General features: G+C 41.9%; 1 protein-coding gene across 11 annotated transcripts in view; it reads left to right on the forward strand.

Moving 5' to 3' along the window:
* Positions 1 to 4,848: 4,848 nt before the first annotated feature.
* Positions 4,849 to 27,702, forward strand: part of FAM184A (family with sequence similarity 184 member A) — a 121,359-nt gene continuing 98,505 nt past the window's right edge. For all 11 annotated transcript variants that reach the window (XR_010750059.1, XM_066373357.1, XM_066373361.1 and 8 more), the window contains exon 1: positions 4,849 to 5,161. Coding sequence is in view for 10 of the 11 variants with exons in the window: in XM_066373357.1 (XP_066229454.1) it covers positions 4,994 to 5,161 (168 nt within the window). In the remaining variant the exon portion in view is untranslated. The remainder of the gene's footprint in view (positions 5,162 to 27,702) is intronic.

Genomic DNA, 27,702 nt, shown 5'->3' on the forward strand with positions numbered 1-27,702 from the left:
TTAGGACCTCTCCTAGAAAACGCTATGCAAGCCTCCCTAGCTTCATCATTAATCAGTTACCACTACTACTTTCTTCTTCCTTCTCCCTGCCATTTCTAACAATTCATAAAGTAAATAGGGGATTTGAGAGCCTGTGAGATATCATGGCAAATATATATATCATAATTGAAATACCAGTAAATATTAGTATGAGAAATTTCTAATCAAAGAATATCAGGACAGAAATTCTAGTATAAACAGTCCCTGTCTCAGGGGGAGCCCTTGACTGTTCTCTCTCAGCCTCAAACTCCTGACTGTTTTACCTTATGGATGCTTCAGATCTACCATTTCTTCTATTCTCACTGCCATATTTTATGTCATGGTTCATCCTCTTTCACCTGAGTAAGTGCAGTAGCCTCCTAGCTAACTAGTGTCCTCATCTATAAAGTTACTTCTGTAATCCATTTCCCAGTCACAGGATTGTTTACTAAAGGACAAATCTGCTTATGTCATCCTCCTTAAAGCCTTTCAGTGGTGCATTATTCCCTTAAGAATAGTCTCGACCTTCTTATCATGGCAAATAAATCCTATCTGCCCCCAAATCTTGCTAATCTGCTCTGCTCTATGTCATAGTTTTGCCATCCCATCAAACTCTTTGCTCCAATCATACTGTACCACTCACGGTTCCCTAAATGGGTCATGCTCTCTGTCTCCAAGGCTTTGCACTTGCTGTCCTTGGAGTTCTCAGCTTACCTTGCCTGCCCCCCTTTAGGAGTCTATTCAAGCATGACCTTGTGTGTGTGAAGCCTTCTCTGACACCCACGGCTAGGTTCAGCACCCCTCTTGCAAGTTCTTTCAACACCACACTGTGTTGCACTCTTTTTTTTTTTTCTTCTTTTCTGAAGTTGGAAACGGAGAGGCAGTCAGACAGACTCCCGCATGCACCTGACCGGGATACACCCGGCATGCCCACCAGGGGGCAATGCTCCGCCCATCTTGGGGCGTTGCTCTGCTGCAATTAGAGCCATTCTAGCGCCTGAGGCAGAGGCCACAGAGCCATCCTCAGCTCCTGGTCAAACCTTTGCTCCAATGGAGCCCTGGCTGCGGGAGGGGAAGAGAGAGACAGAGAGGAAGGAGAGGGGGAGGGGTGGAGAAGCAGATGGGAGCTTCTCCTGTGTGCCCTGGCCGGGAATCGAACCTGGGACTCCCGCACGCCAGGCCGACGCTCTAACACTGAGCCAACCGGCCAGGGCCGTGTTGCACTCATTTTTACCTGTCTGTCTTTTCCACTAGGCTGCTGATTTCTTGAGGACAGAGACTGATTCTTAGTCATCATTGCAGCTTCAGCACCTAACAAAGCACCTGGCACCTAATAGGCATTCAATAAATACTTTTGCATAAGCCATCTCATGGTAGAAATAGGTACAAAATAAAAATTTCTTGTTTAACTAGCTTCTCTTGATTTTCCCCCAATTACATGCTTCATTTACTAGATTTTTAACATGTAAAATTCTGGGTGATATGATTCTGGGTATATTATATTATTCTTTATGTTTCTATGTATTATTTATAATTAAATAGAATTCTGTCAGGTAACTTGTTTTTATCCTATTGTAGTAAGGCAGAATGTTTAGGAAACGGCTCCTCTTGGGCTATGCTGTAGAGCAGGGGTCTCCAAACTTTTTACACAGGGGGCCAGTTCACTGTTCCTCAGACCGTTGGAGGGCCGGACTATAAAAAAAAACTATGAACAAATCCCTATGCACACTGCACATATCTTATTTTAAAGTAAAAAAACAAAACTGGAACAAATACAGTATTTAAAATAAAGAACAAGTAAATTTAAATCAACAAACTGACCAGTATTTCAATGGGAACTATGGGCCTGCTTTTGGCTAATAAGATGGTCAATGTCCGGTTCCATATTTGTCACTGCTAGCCGTAACAAGTGATATGACGCGCTTCCGGAGCCGTGATGCATGCGTCCCGCATCACTGGAAGTAGTACTGTACGTGAGCGATGCCGCCACATACAGGACTCCAGGAGCAAGAGGTGCCCCTTCCGGAAGTGCGGCGGGGGCCGGATTAAATGGCCTCAGGGGGCCGCATGTGGCCCGTGGGCCATAGTTTGGGGACTCCTGCTGTAGAGTGATGACAGCTCATATGCTGCGGTTCAGAGTGGGCTACCAGGGGAGCAGGGTTGCAGCCCGGAACTCCCAATTTATACTGGGAAGGCACTGATGATATTCTTTTCATAGGACGCATTTCAGGGGTGGCAAACATGTTCGGTGACATAGTTGAGGCTACACCTTGGTCTCCTTGTTTCTACTCTTTTATACTCTTTTCACTATATCATAGAGACAAAAACAAAAGCACCTTCTTTGTCCTAGTAAAACTTAGTTATAAGGCCCTGGCCGGTTGGCTCAGTGGTAGAGCGTCGGCCTGGCGTGCAGGAGTCCTGGGTTCGATTCCCGGCCAGGGCACACAGGAGAAGCACCCATCTGCTTCTCCACCCCTCCCCCTCTCCTTCCTCTCTGTCTCTCTCTTCCCCTCCCGCAGCCAAGGCTCCATTGGAGCAAAGATGGCCCGGGCACTGGGGATGGCTCCTTGGCCTCTGACCCAGGCGCTAGAGTGGCTCTGGTCTTGGCAGAGCGACACCCCGGAGGGGCAGAGCGTCGCCCCCTGGTGGGCGTGCCGAGTGGATCCCGGTCGGGCGCATGCGGGAGTCTGTCTGACTGTCTCTACCCATTTCTAGCTTCAGAAAAAATACAAAAAAAAACACAACAACTTAGTTATAAATTTTAGGGAAATATAAGGGGCCTTTTGAACATACATATCTGCTTAGAATGTACAGGATGTGAGAGTCCTAAAATGGTTGAGCATCTTCCATGCCTCCAATTTGATAAAAGAACACTAGCTCCTAATTCTCTTTAATTTCATTTAGTCATTAGCACATAAGAAGAGAGCACAATTTGCCTGATATTTGTTTCTGGCCATCTGCTCCATTCAGAACCTTGGAACTAGACAAAAAAATTTTTGGAAGGTCTATTCTGGGTTGGGGGTGGGGGTGGGCTGAGTACCTAGCATCTGGGAAAAGATGTAGCCAATTTCAGGTTTCCTTTCTGAAATTGCAAGTATTTCAAGATCCAATTCAAGCTTCACCTTGTTGGTTTAGATTTCTGTCACAATCACTCTCTGTGAATTTGGGCCCCATTCAAATTTAGATGATGATTTATTTGCATGCTAAAGAGAAATCATATATTATAATGTGAGGTAATTCAGTTCTGCAATACTGCATAGAAAAAAGATATTTTAAAAATAGGCACAATTCTTCATTTTTCAATATTGTGTTAAGATTGCCCCAAGACGACCTACTTATTTATTTATTTTATTTTTATTTTCATTTTTCCGTAGCTGGAAATGGGGAGGCAGTCAGACAGACTCCCGCATGCGCCCGACCGGGATCCACCCGGCATGCCCACCAGGGGGCGATGTTCTGCCCATCTGGGGCGTCGCTCTGTTGTGACCAGAGCCATTCTAGTGCCTGAGGCAGAGGTCACAGAGCCATCCTCAGTGCCGGGGCCTACTTTGCTCCAATGGAGCCTTGGCTGCGGGAGGGGAAGAGAGAGACAGAGAGGAAGGAGAGGGTGAGGGGTGGAGAAGCAGATGGGCGCTTCTCCTGTGTGCCCTGGCCGGGAATCGAACCCGGGATTCCTGCACTCCAGGCCGACGCTCTACCGCTGAGCAACCGGCCAGGGCCGACCTACTTATTTCAACACGGGGTACATGTTAAAAGAAAAATCACTTGACCTGCACGAGTAGAGATGTTAGCAAAAAATCAGTAGGAAATAAACACATTTAGGAAGGTGGAAATGCACAAATAATGACACATTTTGGCCCAGCCCCAAATCCTTAAGAAGCTGACACCTTTTTCTACCTTGTTTTTCCTTTTTACTTCGAACCAACTACATTTCAATATATTATCTTGGGCTCCATCATACTGAGAAAAAGTGATGGTATTCCAGTGGGCTCTTGCTCTCTCCATACAGTCACTTGGCTTTGAGTGAGGAGCAGTTCACACGGCCTAAGACATGGTAAACAATCATATCTTTGTGAATTTGGAAGTGTGAGTCAGGGCAGGGACTGTCAAATTCCCCGCGGTTTCAGTGCCTAGATCTCGGGTGCTGAGGCCAGCGCTGGGCAGGAGCTGGACGTGAACTCGCGGTTCCTGGGGGAGAGCCACTTGGGCCCGCGCACGCGGTGATGCACGTGGAAAGGCTCAGTAAATCCTCACGCGTTCTGCAAACCCAAGGTGCCCACGACCGCATCTTCTCTACAGAATATTTTACCTGGAGCTGCACGCGCGATCACGGGTCTTACCGCCATCCCGGGCTCAAGAGTCCCCGCGCGGGGTGTCAGCGCGCCCTTCGCGTGGCACCCGCGCGACCCCGGGGGAGCCGAGCTGGCGGCGGCGCGGGGCGGAGCTTGGCTGCGGGGAAATGACGTCGCCGTCCCCGCGCGCTCCACGGACCCGGAGCCGCGCGCCCTGGTAACGGCGCGGCCGCGGCTCCCGCGTCCTCTCCCATGTCCCCGCCTCCCCCGCAGCAGCCCGCCCAGTTTCCTCCTCCCTCCGCAGCCCCGGAGGCGGCCGTCGCGCTGGGTCCCTAGCGCCAGGTGGGAGCGGGAGCTGCGGGGCCGCGCTGCCCACGACGCCCCTGGCAGGCGCGAGCCGAAGAGCGGGCAGGAGCGGGCCTGGCCCGGGGCTGCGGCCGCCGGACCCCGGGCGTCTGCCCCGCGCAGGTGTCGCCCGCGGCCTCGGGTCGACGGGGCCACGCCGTCCCTGGACGGGGGTGCCCGGGGGTCGCGGGCAGCAGGGCGCCTGAGGCTGCGGCTAGCGGGCGCCGGGAGTGGGGTCCGGAAGCGGCCGCTCCGGCTCTTGCCTCTCGGACCCCGTTGCTGCGCGGGCCGCCCCCCGCACGCGGGGACAGGTGCCCCGGCCGGGGTCTGTCGGGAAGATGGCGACCCCAGGCATGAACTGGCAGCAGCACTATTACGGCGGCTCGGGGGCCGGGGCGGCCAAATTCGTGCTCTCGCCGGCCGCCGCGCAGCAGGCGGGGCACAGCATGGACTACAGCCAGGACCTGCACCTGAAAATGAGCAAGAAAATCGCGCAGCTCACTAAGGTAAGGGCGGGCGTGGGGTGGGCACGGCGACGACCCCGTGCGGTCCGCGCGGGGACCACCTGCCCGGCTGTGGGCCGCGCGCCCTGCGCCCGGGGTGAGTTGACGGGGGCTGTTCTGGGGAAGCAACAGCCGGAGACTTATCTCCAAGAACTGTTAAAACTTCCGTACAGTGCTGGCGACGTGCGTTTAAACGCGACAGCTCAGAGGCACGGCCGGGTTCATGGGACTTGAACCCCGCTGCCTTTGAGAAGTAAGCCGGCACAGAACAGCCCAGGATCTATTTCCTTTATTCCACAGTAATCAGACCCATTAGTTTTACTCTCATGCATGTGCCAAGCTTCCACGTAGCATTACACTACACTCTATGAAGTACAGTACCAAATTTACCCAACTTGACCTGGAACTTTGGAATTAACCAGTGTCTCTTATTGGTTATGTAGTTAAGGGGAGAATAAACCTTCCAAGCAATGCAGGAGGGTAAAACGTACCTTGCCTACCGTTTTGGGGATTCAATGAGTCATTCCTTATCCTGACAAAATGTCAAACAAGGTCAATTAGATGAATCATATCTCTGTATTTAGTTAACTGTTTCAATCTATCAGAAGGTAATTATCAAGAAGCAAATAGTCTGCAAATTTGGCCACCTGTAGTTTAGGATAGTACTTGGATAGCAAGCAAGCATTTACAAGTTTAGTAAATGTTGATCATGGGAGTTGGTTGGTATCTGTGAAGCAAGAGTAATTTAGATAGATTATTTTGCCCTGTTTTAGATCTGAGGAGCAATCGTTCAATATCCGTTAAGTGAGAAGCGACTTGTGGTGGTGTCTGAAAATTAGGTGAGGTGATAGACCTTCTTGTGGTTGAGCCAGCTAACCACTTGTTAGGAGTGTTGGTATGCCGAAGAAAGGTGGGCACTGTGGGGATTTATTACTAAAGAACCTCTAAAATCTGACTCTTTTAATGGCAAAATTCTTATATAATTCCATTCTGGTTAGCACTTTTGAGAGAGAAATGTAGGACATAGTTGGAAGAAAGTAAAAAAGAAGGAAATGAGAGTTAGAAGGGGATGAAGAGGTTAAAAAGATTTGGTGAAGCTTGAAGGTAGAAAGACAAATAACATCAAAGGACCAGAGGATGAGGGATCAAACGCAAAAGCCCAGGAGAGTGTGCACATACTCAACCACGCAAAGCAAGGCAACATTTGGTGAAGTTCTGCTCTTTGTTTTATGTCAGCTGTCTTGTAGGTTGCTTATGTGTCCAGTTTTTACTGTTTCCTCTGAAACAGCGTCCCCAAATTCAGAGAAAGGAAGTCCCAAGAAGGAACGATATTAAGCCATGAGAACATACAGTATATACATTTGGGAGCTGAAAGCCAGGCTTCTTGAAATCACGTTTGATCTTGAGAATACTGATGTCCAAAATGAAGCACTTGGATATTTATTTATTTTGATGTTCTTTATGGTGTGTCCACAACATCCTTTGTTCTTATTTATATCATACCCTCCGGAGCCCTACTCTAAGTTATAGAAACCCTCAATAGGTTGGTGGAGGAACTGTGTACCCTTTTATAAAAGAATTTTCTCATCTCTCCAGTAAACTACTTTTTTTTTTACTTATGCTTTTTCAATTTCCTGTTCTTTTATCAGAAAAAATAATGGAGCACAACTGTTTAAGGTGGGAGTGTTGATAGAGGTTGCTGTCACTTTCTCTCTTTACGCAGGAGGCTGCCCATGTCAGTGCTCTCATCACAGCTTGAGCGCTGCACCTAATCTTCACGGAGTGTGACATGGTCTCCTGATTTAGTGTTTATAGTTACGATCTCTAACACTCGCTCCACCCACTCTGCTAAGTGCCTCAGACATTTAATCTCTGATGCTAGGGTTTCTCAACCTTGGCACTGTTGACTGTGTTGTAGGTAGTTCTGGACTGGGTAGTTCTGTGTTGGGAATGGGTGGGGCTGTCCTGTATGTTATAGGATGCTTAGGTGCTACCCAGTGAGTTCCCATAACACTCCCTGCCTCCATACACAGTTGTGACAATAAACATTGCCCAGATATTGCCAGATGTACCTGGAGTGTGAGTGGGGGGAGCATCCCAGATTGAGAAATAGAGACTCATATGGAAATAGTTGGGGTTTCTCCTACCCGTCTCTTACCTTTATTTCTAAGATACGGTATGAGAATAAAAGTCTGATAATAAGACTCTGTTGTATCCAACACCTTTCAGTTTCTGAAACATACCAGAAGACCTGCTTCTCTAATGTACCATTTAGGAAACTGTCAAATTTTACAGTCATATACACATTGTAAATACTATATCATGGAATGATAGAGAGAGTAATATATCAGCTTTAAGACTTTATTGGTATTCATATATAGAATTTTTACTCATGATGAGTTTTTTAATAAATTTACATCATCATGGGTTTGTTCATAGAATTCTGGTTGGAACTTGACAATACCTTATATTTCAAATTATAAAGATAACCATTAAATAGAATTTTTTTTCTTTTGGAATGAGTTCAGCATTATAGTCAGCATGGCTTGGGAATTGGACACACTGTCTGGGGTTAAAATTGCTGCTCTACCACTTACTAGCATTGTGACCTTGGGCAGGTCACTAAACTCTAATCCTCGGTTCCCTCATCTTTAAAAGCGGGATGATGATAATATAATGCTAAGATAGTAGGCACTTAATTCAAGCTGTCACAGAGAAGAGATATTATATGCCAGCGAAGTATTAGTAAAATACTGGATAATATATTTTTTAAATGTTCCTCTATTTTTAAAATAAACCATTCTGCATTTAATAGCATTATGTGGTACTGTATTTCTTTTGGCAATCTTCTGTTGAACTTAAAAAGTGTGTATAATTTTTCTTCTGTTTGAAAGTTTAAACTTTTCGCGATCTCCTTTGTTGTATTACAGTGCTGAAAAATACAACGTGCATTTTGCAGAGATCTGGCTGCCTGTGAAAGGATAAGGATGAAAATAATCCATATTATAACTGTTCACAGAAGGGCTCAATATATTTTTAAGTAAAAAAGCAATCTCAGCTGCAGACAGATTTGTTGAGTTTCTATTTCCTAACAAACTAACAAAACAGTCATCTCATGGAGAGGAGAACGACAGTTCTTTAGAACCTTTTATATAAGAAACACTTGGTTGAGTGTTAGAGATACAGCAGAAAGCAAGGTACAGTCTCTGCTTTTTTTTTTTTTTTTTTTGTATTTTTCTGAAACTGGAAACGGGAAGAGACAGTCAGACTCCCGCATGTGCCGGACCGGGATCCACCCAGCATGCCCACCAGGGGCGAAGCTCTGCCCACCAGGGGGCGATGCTCTGCCCCTCCTGGGCGTCACTCTGTTGCGACCAGAGCCACTCTAGCGCTTGGGGCAGAGGCCACAGAGCCATCCTCAGCGCCCGGCCATCTTTGCTCCAATGGAGCCTCAGCTGCGGGAAGGGAAGAGAGAGACAGAGAGGAAGGGGGGGGGGTGGAGAAGCAGATGGGCGCTTCTCCTGTGTGCCCTGGCCGGGAATCGAACCCGGGACTTCTGCACGCCAGGCTGACGCTCTACCACTGAGCCAACCAGCCAGGGCCTAGTCTCTGCTTTTTAAAGTGAGTCAAATATATTGAGTTTGTTAATATCAAATTTTAAGAATTTCTATTAGATTTTTGAATCATGTGGCAAATTTTTGGGTTTGTTTGTGGCTGAACCATTTCAGGATTGGCAGAGGAGCTGGGTGAGTTGAGTTCTGTTTTATAACACCACATTTATGTACTTCTCCACTCTCCACTGTGTTGGCTCGTTAGTGCATTAGGTGGAAAAGCAGGACTTGCTCTGGAGGGGGAGTAGCTCAGTTGGTTAGCATCGTTCTGATTACACCAGGGTTGGGGTTTCAATCCCCAGTCAGGGCACATACAAGAATCAACCAAGGAATGGAACACCAAATCGATCTCTTGCGCTCTCTCTCATTTTCTCTCTCCTCTTTCCTTTCTCTGAAAAAAAAAGGCAAGACTTGTGGGATGTAATTATAGAACAGCTTTATTTTTTATTTTTGTCACTCACTGTTCCTTTCAATTTACTCTATAAGGTTGGTCCATCCCCTGCCCATGGATCAACTTGCCTTTGACTTTTCTGGTGGCTTTTAGATAATTGTCCTTCAGTAGGTAAGTTGTAAATGTCTCAGTTTCATTATTAGGATGTCCAGAACCAAAAAGTAAAAACCCCACACCAAGCTGAGTTAAGGATGAAGCTTCTCACTCGTGCCCACTCCCCAGCTCTGCTGATTGTAAGCCGGACGCCAGTGATCTGGACAGGGGGCATCGATGACTTTTTTCTTGACTGAGTTTCCTACTCCTGCTTTGTCTCGCCAGTCTTGGTTTCTGATGCCTCCCAGGTTGGACATGGAGAGAGGGAAGAGAGGAAAGAGGAGCAGCAGATGTGTTTTCTTTAACTCCCAACTCGATTGCTCAAGATTCCTCACCTCGAGTTACTTGGCATTGAGAATGTGTCTGAATTCTGATTGGTTGTTTGCTCCTTCCTAAGCCTCTTGGGTCTGGCAGGACCTTCATGTTCATTTTTCTGTTCAATCTCCTAACCCTCCAGTGGACCCAGGTGACCCCACCCCAGTTTACTCTCTTTCCCGTAGGGCCCACATTGGTCCATGTTGGCACCCAGTCTTTGCCCAGGCGAGCTCTGAGAGCCGTCCCTATTTGGCCAGCTCTCATTTGCCCTCCCATGCCTCTCCATCCAGCCCTCCTCTCTAAATTTTCCAGGAATGAATCAGGGGCCAGTTCAGTCATGTCCTTCTTCGTGTGTGAGACACATACCAATCTCTTCAGGTGGTCCCATCAAAGCCTTTTCCCCTGGGCTTTAGGTGAAGGATAGCACTCACTCACCTCTACCCTCTCACTTAAAGGCAAGGACACTTGTTCCCATAGCACTCCCAAAGGAGCCCTTTTCCAACCCCCCACCACTGTTCCCCCATAATCTTGAAGCTTCTCTCACCGGTGTTGGGGGTTGGAGGTAACACACCTCAACCCTTTTCTCCTCTTAGACTGTCTTTGGAAATTTTGAGATTGGCACCTACTTTGCAACATCGATTGTCTTTCGTTTTCAGTGTCCTTTTAATAGGCTGTTGTGTTCACTGCTCACCCAATGCCTCTTTAGTTGACTGCACTTTTGATGTAGTTCAGTCCATTTATCACTCACAGACATAACTAGTGTGGGGTAGAATATTATAAGGTTCCAAAGAGCAGCGTGTAGTTTCTGTATGTTCCCTAGGTTTAGCTTGAAGCCTTCCTCTTCTACCAGGCCGCTTCTATGTCCCTCCTCCTGAAAACTTCACTGACCAATTATGGTGTGTAGGGCTTGCCTTCTGCTGAATTACTATAACATGTATTATCTGTAATACTTCTTGATACTTAATAATGTAAATTTGTAAAATACTATTTAGTGTGCTTATAAATAAACCTTGTTTCTCTAATTTGACTTTATTCCTCAATTGTAGAGACTGTATCTTATAATTTATGTAACCTTAATATGAATGCTTTGCACATAGTATAAAAGTTTAGTAAATGTTTATTGCAGATGATGATGGTGATGGTGACGATGCTGTACTAAGTAATCTTGTTATACAGTAGAGAAAGTCAGTAGTAAATAATTCTGAGGAATTGTGTCTGTTTGTCTTCTGGGTTAATGCTAGATCATTTAGTAAGTTAAATTACTCTTAAATATTTAAATGTTTACTGGCTTCCTTTTAAACTACTTTCATAATATACTTATATGTTTGATACAAAAATAAAAATATAAAGCACTCTGTCTAAAATATAAATATTGGTTCTGGCTGGTTGGCTCAGTGGCTAGAGCATTGGCCTAGCTTGTGGACATCCCGGATTCGATTCCTGGTCAGGGCACACGTGAGAAGCAACAATCTGCTTCTCTTCCCCTCTCTGCCCCAACCCTTCTCCCAGCCCATGGCCAGACTGGTTTGAGTGTTGGCCTCAGGTGCTGAGGATAGTTCGGTTGATTCTAGCATTGGTCCCAGAGGGGAGGGTTGCCAAGTGGATACCGATTGGGGTGCCTGCAGGAGTCTGTCTCCCTATCTCCCCTCCTCTCACTTAAAATATATATGTATATCATTTGTCATTTAAAAAGTAGGTAATATAAATTCTACATTCATAGCAAATAAAGTCTTATGGTCAGGAATTTAATACTAACTCCACTTTTACTATATCCAAAACCAGAATGTGTTTAGATAATACTAAAACCAGTGAATTTTCAAACAATCCTGTTTTCTGAACATTAAACACAAATAGTTACTAGTTGGCTTGTTTGAATGACCTAAGCACTGCTTCATACTATATTCAGTTTTAGTTTTGAGTTGTTTTGTTTCAGGTTAGAACATGCTAAATGTGACATCTTTTTTTCTTTTTCTGTTACATTGTAGCTTTGTTATTTGATTATGCTGTAGCTTGATTGGTATCTTTTAGTCGTAGTTGAGTGGCTTGAATTTCTTGTTTTTTACTAATGGATATGAAAGCATGATATACTACTATTTGTCAACTGTCAAAAAACTTTTAAAGGAACTGCCTTTACAGTTATAAGGTTTAGAGCTGGAAGAAACCATAGAGTCTGACCAGCCTAACTCTCATTTTACTAGTTGTGCTAGTTGAGGGCCCAGAATCCCTTGAAGATTACACAGCTAGTCACTGGCAGAGCCTGAGCTGAACCCAGGTCTCTAGATTGGTCTAGGAGAGGGACGGTAAAGCAGCCCATCTCTCTTCCCTCTTTCAGCCCATCTCTTTTCCCCCTTTCTGCCTTTTTTCTAACTAATATTACTCGATCAGTTCCTAAGAGGCCACAGAAGAGTTGGTGGTGGTTTTTACTTATCTTGGCACCATGTTTTGCTTACCATCTGAATCACAGACTTTGGATGCGAGTGAAGCTAGTGTGCCCCTCCAGTATACCAGAACCTCTTGACCTGTGGACGGTAGACTATATAACTGTGGCATTGGTAAGTTTGTAGCAGAGCATTTTGTTGTTGTTGTTTTCAGAAAATGTCATAATATTTTCATGTTTTTATTAACAGCTTTAGTCACTTCCGACTTGAAGTTTTTTAATTATATTGATTTAGAGACTATTATCATACTTGATGTCAAAGTTACTACGGTGTGGTTATTTTAAATGTTTTTCCTCTGACTACTTGCTTTCTTAATTGGATCGTTGCTTAGGACCCATTCCTGAACTGTTCCTGAATTCAGTAGGTTGGAAGTTTTCTAGTTTCTTCTCTCTCTCTCTCTTTCTCTTTTTTTCTTTCTCTTTCTTCTTCTCTCTTTCTCTTTCACTCTGGTTTCTTTATGAAAATCCTTTGCAATCTTCTATTTGGCAACCTCTTAAAAAGTGGAATGAAGGATAAGGTTTTAGCAAAATGTGATTTGATGCAATTTTTTTGTTTTAATTGAATTAATAAGTAAATTACTATACATTCATTCTTAAAATTATGAGTATTTCTGATAATTTTATTTCTCTTAAATTTGAGATGAGAATGAAGAGTAGATAGAGTCTGTAAAGCCAGTTTAACCTCTAAATGAAAGTAAGAACTGGGGGTAAGGGAGGATTGGTAAAATATTGATAATTTGCCTTTATGCAGTTTAAAATTTTTCATCTGTGAGCATTCGGACATTATGCCATAAAATGGGGTTGGTGTGAATCATGGAAGTCCTTAATGCCGTATTTGTTTTTTCATCAGAGAAAGTTTCTATCCTGCAGGCCACTTATGAGTGAGAGGGACGTTCATTCAGTAAGTCTTTCAGATTGGTGCTCCCAGCTCTCTTCACGTGTTTATTTCCAAAAAGGGTGGGGGCGCACCAATCTATTTGAATATAGAATTTTTTTTTGTAAATAAAAACAGTATTATAAATGTAGGGGAATATTATCAGGTTTGTATTTCATGTTTCAAGTGTGATCAGAGCCATAGAGACTTTTTTAGGTTGATGCAGGAACTTAACAGTACTTGAAAATGTTATTGGAAAATGGTCTCATGCCACCAGTCAGTTCATGCATAAAAATGAATTTTGGAAAGACCAATCTTTGCTGGTTGGGGATCACCAGTTGTAGTTACTATTTTGGTATTCTTAGCATTTGAGACCAAAGCAAATATTTTAGAAAATATATCTTTTATTTTTAGCTTTCTGTTAACACACCAGCAGGGAGAACTGTCATTTGTAGGCTTTAAACTTATTTCAATAATGGTTACAGCTTTCTTTTCTACCAAAACTTGAAAAAGAATGTATAAGAAATAGTCAAGCTGAATATGTAAACTTTTTGTCCTTTATCTTTTCCTGCTGTTCTTTTGAAATCTAAAGGGAGGCTGAACTACCACAGAATCTATTGTAGATGGAAAAACAAAAGACTTAGTGACCAACCATAATACTTGGGATGTGGATATTACACTCAGCTACTGTTTGCCACGTTATTTATTATAAAGGAGATAGTATTTTTAATGACTTAAAAATTACTAATCTGTATTTCTTTATTTATATGTACCCTCTCTGTGTTGAGGTTTAAGATAATTTGAAAATGGAAATTTGGTTCATAAAATACACTGCTAATATTTGAATTATCAATAAAATTAATAATTTTAGTAAAATATTAGGATACATTCCTATTTATTCAAAATTGTTGGAGAATGAGTTATTTTAGTTAACTAGAAGTTACTATAGAGATTCATATCTTTCTCCCTCCCAAAATGATATGTTCAGTGATGGGATTCAGCCAGTTTGCCCCAGATCTACAGAACCAATACCTAATTTTTTGTTCAGTTCAGCGAACTGGTTGTTAAAATGGTACTTGTAATCAGGGTTCTCTCTAAGGTGGGTGCCTGGACAGCTGCCCAATGTGGAAATCACAAATTTACAATCCTTACTCTTTTTTAACTTCATCTGTGTAACAGCGTATTCTAAGCACCCATAGTATGTTCATTCCATCCATAGGTGAAAAAAATTACAAGTGAGGACACCAATCAAGAAGCAATATGGAAATATCCTAAATAGCAATTGTATCGTCTTTTGTCAGATATTATTTAATATCTTTTCATTAATATTTTAAAACTCTTACAACATCATCTAGTTTTGTATACCTTTTTTATTCTTAGTTAACCCATTGAGTAGTATGAATGTTCATGTATGAAGGTCATGTGCTTCTTGACCTTTTAGAGTACTATTGTACAAAAATTTTTATTTTAAAAATGTGTAAGGCAACATTAAAAAGGGCAAATGTATGTTCTTCTTGTTTCCATAAGTTAGTTATCAAAAAAACCCCATGATTTTAAGTTAATAAAACTGGAACTGGACCTAATTTTATTTTTTGAAAAAAAAAACTCACTCTGGGGTGTCAGCGAGCATGAAGAAAACTCACTACTCAAAGGGTTAAATATTAAATGCAGGCCCTGGCCGGTTGGCTCAGTGGTAGAGCGTTGGCCTGGCGTGCGGAAGTCCCGGGTTCGATTCCGGCCAGGGCACACAGGAGAAGCGCCCATCTGCTTCTCCACCCCTCCCCCTCTCCTTCCTCTCTGTCTCTCTCTTCCCCTCCCGAAGCCGAGGCTCCATTGGAGCAAAGATGGCCCGGGCGCTGGGGATGGCTCCTTGGCCTCTGCCCCAGGCGCTAGAGTGGCTCTGGTCACAACAGAGCGACGCCCCGGAGGGGCAGAGTATTGCCCCCTGGTGGGCAGAGCGTCGCCCCTGGTGGGTGTGCCAGGTGGATCCTGGTCGGGCGCATGCGGGAGTCTGTCTGACTGTCTCTCCTCGTTTCCAGCTTCAGAAAAATACAAAAATAAATAAATAAATAAATAAAAAGTAAATTTGAGCAATAAAATACAGTTGATTCTTATTATTTGAAGTAGTTATTTGGTATCAACTACAGGGTTATATTTGACACCCATTGGTCACATTTTCATCAATCAATATATAACCTTGTTTAAAACGTGTTTTGTTTAAAGACACCTTATATCATACACAGATTTTATCAGCAGTGAACTCACAGCCAACAAACAGTACCATAACTCATGCCAGGATATAGCATAGCTAACACACCGGGAGTGTTAGATTTTGAAGTTACACATAAATTTTAGCAAGTAGGTGGATTTGGAAATGTGGAATCCATGAATAATAAGGACCTACTATATCTAAAAATGGATGCAGAACTTTGCATCTGCTGTTTCCTTAGCCCCCGCTCTGTTTTGTCAGCTGTTGCCATTGCCTGTGTGACCGTGACTCTTATTATCTCCCTGAAAACCCTTAAGTAAGAGGGGTGGGAGGAACAGCGGGCCTGGGATACTTATCTTTTGGGTGAGTTGCCAGTCACCTTGTAGCCACCCTGCAATCAAAGTATGGGATCAAATTGTAGACACATTTTCTCCTTGTATGTAAATTGTGATCTTCATAAACTGAATATGAATCTGCCACATTGCCTCTATCATAAAAAGGAATAAAATTTATAAATTATTCCATGGGGTAGAGTGAAACTTTTAAAAGTATTTATCATTTGCTTAAAATATGTTTGCAGTTACTTCCTTCCCAGCACAGACTTCGATGTTGAAGTTGGTTTTGTTACAAAGCCTTTGTCTACGTTCCTAAAGATAACTAGAAACCTTATACTCTCTGAAGCTACATTGCATCTAGTTGGAAGTTTCTGGATTAATTTATGCAATATCAAGACAACTTAAAAAAACCCTGTTTGTTTGAATAGAGAATGTTTTTGGCAGATAATTAATCTTACTGTTTTCTATCCTGACATCTATGCTTGTGTAACAAATTACCCCTAAGTTTAGCAGCTTAAAACAACAAACATATTTTGCACGGTTTCTGAAGTTGAGGAACCCACTTAGCTGAGTGATTCTGATTCAGGGCTTTTCGCGAGGTTGCAGTCAACCTGAAGATTTGACTGGGCTGGAGGTGGCACTTTGAGTTCACTCCTGTGGTTCTTAGGAGGGGACTTAAGTTCTTTACTACATGAGCCTCTCCACAACAAATGACCCAGTGGGGTTGGAGAAGAGAGAGACCCAGATGAAAGTCACACCCTTTTCGTAGCAATCTCAGGATACATATCCTCACCTTTGCCGTAATCTGTTGGTTACACACATCACCCATGGTATAATGGAGAAAGTGACTACACAAAGATTTGGATATCAGAAGACAGAGATCTTTGGGGGCCATTTTAAAGGCTGATCACACCAAGAGAGGAACAGAATTGATGAGAGAAATACATAAAGTTCAGAGAATTAAAGTTGACCATGTATATTCAGGTAGAAATAGTTAACAAACATTTGAATATGTGTCTTAAGCTAAAGGGAGAGATCCATATCAGAAATAAAAATTAGAAGTTCTTAGCATATAGGCGGTGACTAAAATCAGGAATGGTTGAGGCCTTAAGCAGAGTAGAAAGTGTTTAGAATAATTGCTGGGGGAAGGAGAAACTAGCTGACCACAGACAAGTGAAAGGATCAGGGAGACATGTGGTTGTCCCAAGAAAAAATTAGATGTGACATTTGGTATCAATTTGAATGCTTTGCGGTTTTCTGCAGAGTCCTCTGCAGCCCTACGGGGAGGATCATTGTTTGCAAATGTAGGAGAGACGGCAAGTTATTAGAGGATTAATGCAGAGTCTGAGTTTTGCCTGCTAGGTAGAGCAGAAGAACTTGGGTTTAAAAGAGTTAGAGAGCTTTGAGGTAGAGTAGTTTGGTTAATTTACCATTAATTATGTGCTGCAGGGAAGGAAGGAAGGCTAGGATGGAGCCAATAGATTAAGGAAAATTTAGGAATTGACAGAACCATTGGCGTATATATTGATAGTGCACAGAGGTTGAGGAGTGGTAAGGGCTATGTTAAAACTTCTCAGATGGAATAAATTATCAGAATATCCAGGGTACATTCTTGAGGATGTTTATAGGGATCGAAGGTTATTAAAGTTAGGAATCCCAAAGAACTGTCAGTCTGGTCTTTTAGATTTCTCATGCATTTTTGAAATCTCCAAAGATAATAACGTTAGAATAGGAGGTAAGTTTGTGAGTCCTATGTCTAAATCTACACTGAATGTGGACAGTGACTGGATTATTACTATGATGAGGCAGGTCGAGTGACAAAACTAAATAATAAGATGAGTCATAAAGCAAGAGGCATTTTTCATTATGGGAGAAGAATAAGGATTTGGTAATAATAAATACCATTTTAAAGCAACTATTACATGCAATTTTCTTATGATATTTAATTCTTACCATAGCCCCATGCGGTTGATTTTAGACTTCATGGGGAAGCTGAGTGCTGTATTAGAGTTTACAGGACTTGCTCAAGGCCATGCTGCTAGAAGAGTTGGGATTTGAATCTCAGTTTGTCTGACTGTGCCATGTTGCCCTTTTTAGAAGGCAGCATTGAGTATCTAGGTGAATACCCAGATCAATTCCACATCCCATGATGATTTAGATGCAACATAAAGTATAGCTTCTTTTGGAAGAGAATTCATACTTTGGGCTGAGACAGGCAGAAATGGGGTTATGAGGATATAGGGAATTAGTTTTATTTGTGTGTGTATGTGAGTTGTATTTGTTATGTAAATACAGGCTCAAGGATTGCAGAGGGTATGAGCATACCTTGGAGATATTGTGATTTCAGTTCCAGACCATCACAATAAAGTGAATTATAACATTTCTGCTGGTGGAAATTCTTGCCTTCAAATTGTAAAAAATGCAACATCTGTGGAGCACAGTAAAGTGAAGCCAATATACTGAGGTGTGCCTGTACAATAAGAAAGGAGGAGACAGTGGGAGAGAAACCAGGGGATGGATATGGATACTGGAATTTAACTTGCAGATGTTCTGCAGTCATATGGTGACATCAGGTGGCATAGATGATCTTATTAATAGAATGCAGGATTTTAATTGAGTAGAGTTTTTTTTTAATGGCAACTAGAAAATTATAGATAATAAATGTTAAAAACTAGAATTTTAATGAAAAATAGGATGTATTAAATGAATTATTTGATCAAACTCTTTTCTAATTTATTAATTTGATAATTTGTTCATACAAAATTTCTGCATAGTTTGTCATCCTAAAAATGAGTAACATACATAAATATACAAATATTCTCCTATTTACTAGGTATGGAATTCTTTTTTAGGTTGTCATGTTTTTTGTTTGTTGACACTTAATCCTTTTTTCTTTTAATAAGAGAGAGAGAAACAGAGGTAGACAGACAGGAAGGGAGAAAGATGGGAAGTATCAATTTGTAGCTTTGCCCATTAGTTGTTCATTGCTTGCTTCTCATACGTGCCTTGACCAGGAGGCTCCAGCTGAGTCAGTGACCTTGCTAAAGGCCAGTGACCTTTGGGCTCAAGCCAGCAACCATGGGGTCATGTCTATAATTCCACGCTCAAGCCAGCAACCATGGGATCATGTCTATAATCCCACGCTCAAGCCAGCAACCATGGGATCATGTCTATAATCCCACGCTCAAGCCAGCAACCATGGGATCATGTCTGTAATCCCACGCTCAAGCCAGCAACCATGGGATCATGTCTATAATCCCACGCTCAAGCCAGCAACCATGGGATCATGTCTATAATCCCACGCTCAAGCCAGCAACCATGGGATCATGTCTGTAATCCCACGCTCAAGCCAGCAACCATGGGATCATGTCTGTAATCCCACGCTCAAGCCAGCAACCATGGGATCATGTCTGTAATCCCACGCTCAAGCCAGCAACCATGGGATCATGTCTGTAATCCCACGCTCAAGCCAGACGAGCCCACACTCAAGCCGGTGACCTCAGGATTTCGAACCTGGGTCCTCAGCGTCCCAGGCCGATGCTCTCTATCCACTGTGCTGTCACCTAGTCAGGTGGTTGACACTTCATCTTAAATCTAGAATTGACATTTTATAAAATCTAAATATCTTTTAAAACACTACCATAAATGTTATTTAACAAAGGGTGAGATTATGCCAAACATATCCTCTGGAATTAATATTTTTGAAGTATGGAACTTGGCCTGTTTCACTTTATTTCTGTATGGATAGTCATACAGCCATTTTGAGTGTGTAATAAATACTAAGCACTGAGGGGAACATAAATAAACTGAGGATTTGTCTTCAGAAACTTGCAGTCAAATAGGTGTACAAGAAAGAAAACCCCTGAGACAGAGTAATATTGGTAGAGTTCTTCATGTTAAGTGCATCCCAGTGAAACTCGGGCCCGAGCAGCAAGAGCCTTCTGCGTCCACTTGTTTCCTCTACTGAGCACCACAGCTTGCACCACAAGGTGACAGGCAGCGGGACTAACCAGTCTTGTCCCCTGTGTACTTGGTCACAGCTTCTTGGGAGGACCATATCAATAACAAAAATAAACCAAAGAGTATACTGTGCACTACTCAGATCCAACACTGTACATGGTGTTGTTTCTTTATCGTGATTTCTTGATGTACACTTAATTCACTTTGTAGAAAAAAAAAACAAAAAAACTCCCTGAGGCTTAGAAATGTTTAAGGTAACTTTCTCCCAGTTATACAATTGTTAGAAAGAAGGCTAACTCTGTTTATGACTAACATATTTGGAATCCTGTGTAAAATCCATAGTCTGTTACATCCAAACTGACAAGACCAGGGTGTGTCTTGGAAGCTTCCAGTGGGCTCCTATGTGTCCCTCAACCCCAGCTCCAAGTGCAGGCCTCTGTGTCATCTAGCTTAGCCTCGAGCAGCTGTGGGCTTGTTTCCTGGACACTTGGGGTTTTGGACTTGCTCTCTAGAACTCTTTTTCTGTGCTGAACAAATGTCTCCACAGCCACATCTCTTCATAAAGTACTGTCTCCTTACGTTATCGAACACCTGGCCGTCTTCCCAGGATGCTGCTTTTTCTGCTGCTTTTGCGGTGACCACTGTTTTCACACATTTCATAAACCAGAGGTCCTGGAGATGATGAGTTCTTTCTTCTAGCCCTCGTTGCACCTTGTAGACCATTGCTCCTAGACTCATGCGGATACAGCTCTGGAGGCTTAGACCACGGCTCTCTACCTGCACCCTCCTTGTTGCTTCCCGTACTCAGCAGTCACTGTCCATGGGTAGTGACTTTAACATCCTAGCCTCACAGCTCTTGACCTCTTCAAGCTACTCACTTTTCCTCCTAATCTTAAACTCAAGAATAACCACATAGAAAGTACCCTGTCTAGGTGTTGCTTAAATGAATGATCGTCTTAACCTTTCAGCTCTGTCTTCCTCTTTCAGGTCTGACCCATCTCCAGTCCCTTTGGTTCTTTGTCCCTTCATATTTTTCCCTATTCATCAACCCCTCCTTTCTTCACGTGGTTCTTCAGCCATCCTAGACTGACCGGGCTGTTACTTCAGCCACTGTTTTGCCAGTGCCTGTAGCTGTGTGGCCGCAGGGCGCTCCATTCCAGCGTCCAGAGCCAGCCCGAGGGCGTGCTGACCGCTGTCCAGCCTGCTCACCCTCGGTGTGTGACAGGGAGAAAGCAGCCGCCCAGGCAGCCCCCTGCTTCCCGCGGTGGGCACAGCGGGGCGGCTGGCAGGAGCCGTGACAAAGGAACGAAGGAGACCTTGGCCGAAAGAGCTCTGGGAGGAGCTTTGAGTTGTAACCGAGAGGATAATACCTGATTTTAAAACTGAGTATCTTCTGAAAGACTAAACTTTAATGTAGAAGTGGCTAAATACTTAGAAATAGTAGGATTAAGTTTTTCTCTCCCAAGTAGTTACAGCGACTCAGAGAAAACAAAGTTATGTCAGGAAAATGAAGGGCTTGATTTTTTATGCTATGATTTATGACAGACCAATTTATACCTATTAAATATAGTAGCAAGTTATAAATAGGCTATCCTTATAAAAATGCAATGGTTTGAAGATTTTATGTTAAGATTATATATCAAACAAGAATTGTCTTTGTTGAAAACATTAAAAAATGCTTTTCTGGCAAAATAATGCTTGTGGATGAGAGTAGATTTATAAAATTCATTATAGCTAACTCTCAGTAATAAAGCATGCACAATGATAACCATCTGAAGTACTGCTAAGTACTGGTATAGTGCTTTGTTTATGATAAGTGCTGACTAATCCGTATGCCTGACAGGATGTTTACTTATCATGGTTAGAGTTGGGTACATAGCATCTTGCTTCAAGTAATGTCTTTAGTCATGACCTAATTCAAACATCGATTGGAATAAAAGGATAAAAAAACTGGAATAATTCCAGTAAGTAAAATGATATTAGAAAGAAGCTTTTAAAGCAAATAAACTGGACCCTAGGAAATGGTCTTACTGGATATGATGGTTTCTAAAGTTGAACTGTCAGAATAACTGGGGAAATTAACCATGGACATTTATCACTGGCAAAATAAACTGGTCTGGGGATGAAAGTTTCAGCAAAGGGAAAGAAAATTGTGGAATATGATCACCAGAATCAAGGGACGGCTAGCATGTCCTAGTAATCTATTATTCATCTGGTAATCTGTTGCCTTTCACACGTCCTGAAAAACCAGAACCATTTTATTCTCACAAATTCTTGGGTCAGGAATTTAAGGAATTGTGGGGTATGGTTTATCTGCTCCACAATAATCTGGATTCTCAGATGGGAAGACTGGAATGGCTGGGTGTGACTTCATCAACTGGAAGCTGAAACAGCTGGGGTTGGAGAATTCGCTTCCAAGATGACTTTTTAAACACCTGGTGCCTGGACTGAGATGACCTGAAGACTGGGCTCAGCTGGGGCAGTTGACTAAAGACCCAAGTGTCCCCTGCATGTAGCTTGGGATTTTCTTCCCATGGTGGCATGACGGAGTCATCCAGAAGCTGAGAAAGAAGCTGCAAGGTTCCTATTGATCCAGACCCGAGTCCTTTATTATCACTTAATCACATTCTCCTGGTTACAAGGGGATCATTGAGTCCAGCCTAGATTTGAGAAAATTGGTTGGTACTTCTTAGCAGGGGAGTCTCAAGCTCACATTGCAGAAACGCATGTGGGATGGGAAATATTGTGATCGCTTTTGGAAAATACAGTCTGAGTGTGCCAAAATGTACAGTTTCTGGGAACAGAGGAAAATTTAATCCATATTTACAACTGTTCTGCAATTAGCATCAGTCTTTTCAGGGAGTAAAAAATAATAAGAGAGGTGATAACCTGCTACATGTTATCAGGAAAGAACTCTTTCTGTCACTTTGAACATAAATAGCGAATCTCCAGATCAGCAGAGACCCTTCCCCTCAGTGTATAAGAAAGGCGTCACCAGGTGTACGGTGGTATGTGGTACCAAGAAGGGCTTTTTTATTATAAGCTTAGCAAAAAGTTAGAACCTACACTGTATAATGGTGTGCACTTTGGATGTTGTCACCGCTGAACCACTTGCTAGTTTTTTACCTCTTGGAACAATAAGCGAGAGGACCATAATTTCAAGGCCTTTGGAGATGACTTCCAAGAGTTTGGATCTTTGCTTCAGTGGCAATAGTGTACATGTGAGTATTTGGGCAGCAGCCTGTATTGGTTTTAAGTTATGATCAATTAATTTTTAATCATATTGTGGGAGAAAACTTTTGAAAGTTTTATCTTAGTTTTATCCTCTTAGCCTCTTTGAAAGGGAGGCAGATGGTTACGTAAGTGGTGGTTGTGTCAGGAAGGAAGAAACCAAACTCTTTAGCCCACTGGTGAGTTGTTCACCGACCAGCTTGTACAGGAAATAGTCCCATCTGGAGAGATTTTGGAAGGGTAGTGATCCTGTTCAAACACTGAATATTTATGATAGTTGAGCTCTTCTGTTTTTGACTCTTGGCTTCATTTTATCACAATGTAAATGCTTAGGATGTGTGGGTGCCCACATTGATATCACTTTGGAAAGGAAGGAAGTTCTTAGTAGATTATATGAATAGCTTTAGTTTGGGACATAGGTGAAGATTTTAGTGATGGGCAGATGCAGATAAACAAGCTGCATTGTAGAACTGTGGTTCAATAGCCGGTTACTTGATGCTCAGTGCCAACTGGGGTCCTTGAGTAAGACAAGGGCATAGTTTCGTGAGTATAAAATGTTGTGGGGTGGTAGAACCATAAATTAATTTTGGGAAACTTCCATTTCATCTTTTTTTTAAATTTAATTCATTGTGTCCACATAGATTGCAGCGCCACCCAGACTGCATCCCTCCTCCCCCACATCCCCCCTACATATCCTTTGCCCCCCTCCCAAAAGCTCCCTCCCTCCTTCCCTTCAGGTTTAATTCCGTTCCTCAGTTCACATTGTTCCTTGGATTGCTCAAATGTGTGAGGTCATATGATATTTTTCTTTCTCTGCCTGGCTTATTGCACTTAACATAATAGTTTCCAGGTCCATCCATGTTGTTGCAAAAGGTAATACTTCCTTTTTCATGGCCTCATAGTATTCCATTATATATAATATATTTACCACAGTTTTTTAATCCACTTGTCCACCAATGGACATTTGGGCTGTTTCCAGATCTTCGCTATTGTGAACAATGCTGCCAGAAACATGGGGGTGTATTTCTTTTTTTGAGTCAGTGATATGGTGTTCTTGGGATATATTCCTAAAAGGGGGATTACTGGATCAAAAGGCAGTTCCATTTTTAATTTTTTGAGTAATCTCTGTACTGTTTTCCACAGTGGCTGCACCAGTCTGCATTCCCACCAGCTGTGCAGGAGGGTTCCCTTTTCTCCACATCCTCGCCAGCACCTATCCTGTGTTGTTTTGTTAATGAAAGCCATTCTGACTGGTGTGAGGTGGTATCATATTGTGGTTTTAATTTGCATTTCTCTAATGATTAGTGATGTTGAACATTTTTTCATCTGTCTGTTGGCCATCTGTATGTCCTCTTTGGAGAAGTGTCTTCATTTCTTTTGCCCAGTTTTTGATTGGATTGTTTGTCTTCCTGGTGTTGAGATTTACGAGTTCTTTATAAATTTTGGTTATTAACCCCTTATCAGTTGTATTGTCAAATATGTTCTCCCATTGTGTGGTTTGTCTTTTTATTCTGTTCATATTGTCTTTAGCTGTACAAAAGCTTTTTAGTTTGATATAGTCCCATTAGTTTATCCTGTCTTTTATTTTACTTGCCTGTGGAGATAAATCAGCAAATATTTTGCTGCGAGAGATGTCAGAGAGCTTACTGCCTATGTTTTCTTCTAAGATGCTATGGTTTCATGACTTACATTTAAGTCTTTTACCCATTTTGAATTTTATTTTTGTGACTGGTGTAAGTTGGTGGTCTAGTTTCACTTTTCTGCAGGTAGCTGTCCAATTTTCCCAACACCACTTGTTAGAGACTGTCTTGACTCCACTGTATGCTCTTACCTCCTTTGTCAAATATCAATTGTCCATAAAGATGTGGGTTTATTTCTGGGTTCTCTGTTCTGTTCCATTGATCTATATGCCTGTTCTTATGCCAGTACCAGGCTGTTTTGAGTACAATGGCCTTGTAGTATAACTTGATATCCAGAAGCGTGATACCTCCCACTTTATTCTTCCTTTACAAGATTGCTGAGGCTATTCGCGTTCTCTTTTGGTTCCATATAAGTTTTTGGAATATGTATTCTATATCTTTGAAGTATGTCATTGGTATTTTAATTGGTATTGCATTGTATTTATAAATCACTTTGAGTAATATAGACATTTTGATGATGTTTATTCTTCCTAACCATGAGCATGGTATATGTTTCCACATGTTTGTATCTTCCTTGATTTCTTTTATCAATGTTTTGTAAATTTTTTTTGTAATTTTTGTAAAGAGTTCAAGTCTTTAACCTCCTTGGTTAAATTTACTCCTAGGTACTTTATTTTTTTGTTGCAATAGTGAAGGGGATTGTTTCCTTAATTTCTCTTTCTGACAGTTCATTGTTGGTATATAAAAATGACTCTGATTTCTGTGTATTAATTTTATACCCTGCCACCTTGCTGAATTCATTTATCAGTTCCAGTAGTTTTTTGACTAAGACTTTAGGATTTTGTATATACAATATCATATCATCTGCAAATAATGATAGTTTTATCTCTTCTTTTCCAATTTGGATGCCTTTATTCTTCTTCTTGTCTGATTGCTGTGGCTAGGACTTCCAGAACTATGTTGAATAAGAGTGGTGAAAGAGGGCACCCCTGCCTTGTTCCCGATCTTAGGTGGATTGCTTTTAATTTTTGCCCATTGAGTATGATGTTGGCTGTGGGTTTTTTATAGATGGCCTTTATCATGTTGAGGTATGTTCGCTTTATCATATTGAGGTATGTTCCCTGTATTCCCACTTTGCTGAGAGTTTTGATCATGAATGGGTGCTGGATTTTATCAAATGCTTTTTCTGCATCTATTGAAATTATCATGTGGTTTTTATCTTTCCTTTTGTTTATGTGATGAATCACATTGATTGATTTATGAATATTGTACCATCCTCGCCTCTCCAGAATAAATCCCACTTGATCATGATCTATGATTTTTTTCATGTTTTGTTGGAACCAGTTTGCTAATATTTTGTTGAGGATTTTAGCATCTAAATTCATCAGGGATATTGGCCTATAATTTTTTTCTTTGTGTTGTCTTTGCCTGGTTTTGGATCAGAATTATGCTCACCTCATAAAAGGAGCTTGGAAGTCTTCCTTCCTCTTGAATTTTTGAAATAGTTTGAGAAGGATAGGAGTTAGTTCTTCTTTGAATCTTTGGTAGTATTCACCTATGAAGCCATTTGGTAGTATTCACTTCTGTTTGTTGGGAGTTTTTTGATAACTGTTTCAATCTCATTTGTTGTAATCGGTCAGTTTAGATTTTCTGATTCTTCCAGATTAATTTTTGAAATATTATATGTTTCAAGGAATTTGTCCATTTCATCTAGGTTGCCTAGTTTTTTGGCATACAGTTCTTCATAGTATTTTCTTACAATATTTTGTATTTCTATTGTGTCAGTTGTTATTTTTTCACTTTCATTTCTAATTTTATTTATTTGACTCCTCTTTCTTTTTTCTTGGTGAATCTGGTTAAAGGTTCATCAATCTTGTTTACCCTATCAAAGAACCAGCTTTTGGTTTCATTGATCCTCTGTATTGTTTCTTTAGCCTCTGTGTCATGTATTTCTGCTCTGCTCTTTATTATTTCCTTCCTTCTACTACCTCTGGGCTTTACTTGCTGTTCCTTTTTTTTTTTTTTTCCCTGAGGTTGGAAACGGGGAGGCAGTCAGACAGACTCCCGCACGTGCCCGACTGGGATCCACCCGCATGCCCACCAGGGGGTGATGCTCTGCCCATCTGGGGCATTGCTCTGTCGCAGGCATGCCCACCAGGGGGCAATGCTCTACCCATCTGAGGCATTGCTCTGTCGCAACCAGAGACATTCTAGCACCTGAGGCAGAGGCCCTGGAGCCATCCTCAGCACCCGGGCCAACCTTTCGCTCCCATGGAGACTTGGCTACGGGAGGGGAAGAGAGGGACAGAGAGGAAGGAGGGATGGAGAAGCAGATGGGCGCTTCTCCTGTGTGTCCTGGCCGGGAATTGAACCCGGGACTCCTGCACGCCAGGCCAACGCTCTACCACTGAGCCAACTGGTCAGGGTACTTGCTGTTCTTTTTCTAGTTCTTTTAGATGCAGGGTTAGGTTGTTTATTTGAGCTTTTCCTAGCTTTTTAAGGTATGCCTATAGTGCTATGAACTTCCCTCTCAGTACTGCTTTTGCTGTGTCTCATATATTTTGAGTTGTTGTATGCTCGTTATCATTCATTTCTAGGAATTTTTAAATTTCTTCTTTGATCTCATTGTTAACCCATTTGTTATTTAATATCATGCTATTTAGTTTCCATGTGTTTGAGTATTTTTCAATTTTTCTGTTGTGATTGATTTCTAGTTTCATGCCAATGTTATCAGAGAAAATGCTTGATATGATTGCAATCTTCTTAAATTTATTGAGACCTCTTTTGTGCCCTAACATGTGGTCTATCCTAGAAAATGTACCATAAGTACTTGAAAAGAATGTATATTCTGCTACTTTAGGGTAAAAGGTTCTGAAGATATCTATTAAATCCAGTTGATCTAGTGTGTCCTTTAAGTCTGCTGTTTCTTTGTTAATTTTCTTTTTTGAGGATCTATCTAGTGATGTTAGTGGCATATTGAAATCCCCTACTATTATAGTATTGCTGTTGATCTCACCCTTTATATCTATCAAAGTCTGTTTTACATATTGAGGTGCTCCTATATTAGGTGTGTAGATATTTATAACGTTTATATCTTCCTGTTGAATTGCTCCCTTTATCATTATGTAGTGATCTTCTTTATCTCTTACTATAGCCTTTGTTTTAAAGTCCATTTTGTCTGATATAAGTATTGCTACCCCAGCTTTTTTTTCATTTCCATTTGCATGAAATATTTTTTTTCCATCCTTTTACCTTTAATCTATGTGTATCTTTTGTTTTGAGATATGTCTCTTGTAGAGTGCATATGTATGGGCCCTGTTTTTCTATCCATGCAGCTACCCTATGTCTTTTGATGGGATCATTTAATCCATTTACATTTAAGGTTATT

The sequence above is a fragment of the Saccopteryx leptura genome, chromosome 3 (assembly GCF_036850995.1).
Source record: "Saccopteryx leptura isolate mSacLep1 chromosome 3, mSacLep1_pri_phased_curated, whole genome shotgun sequence".
Taxonomy (NCBI): domain Eukaryota; kingdom Metazoa; phylum Chordata; class Mammalia; order Chiroptera; family Emballonuridae; genus Saccopteryx; species Saccopteryx leptura.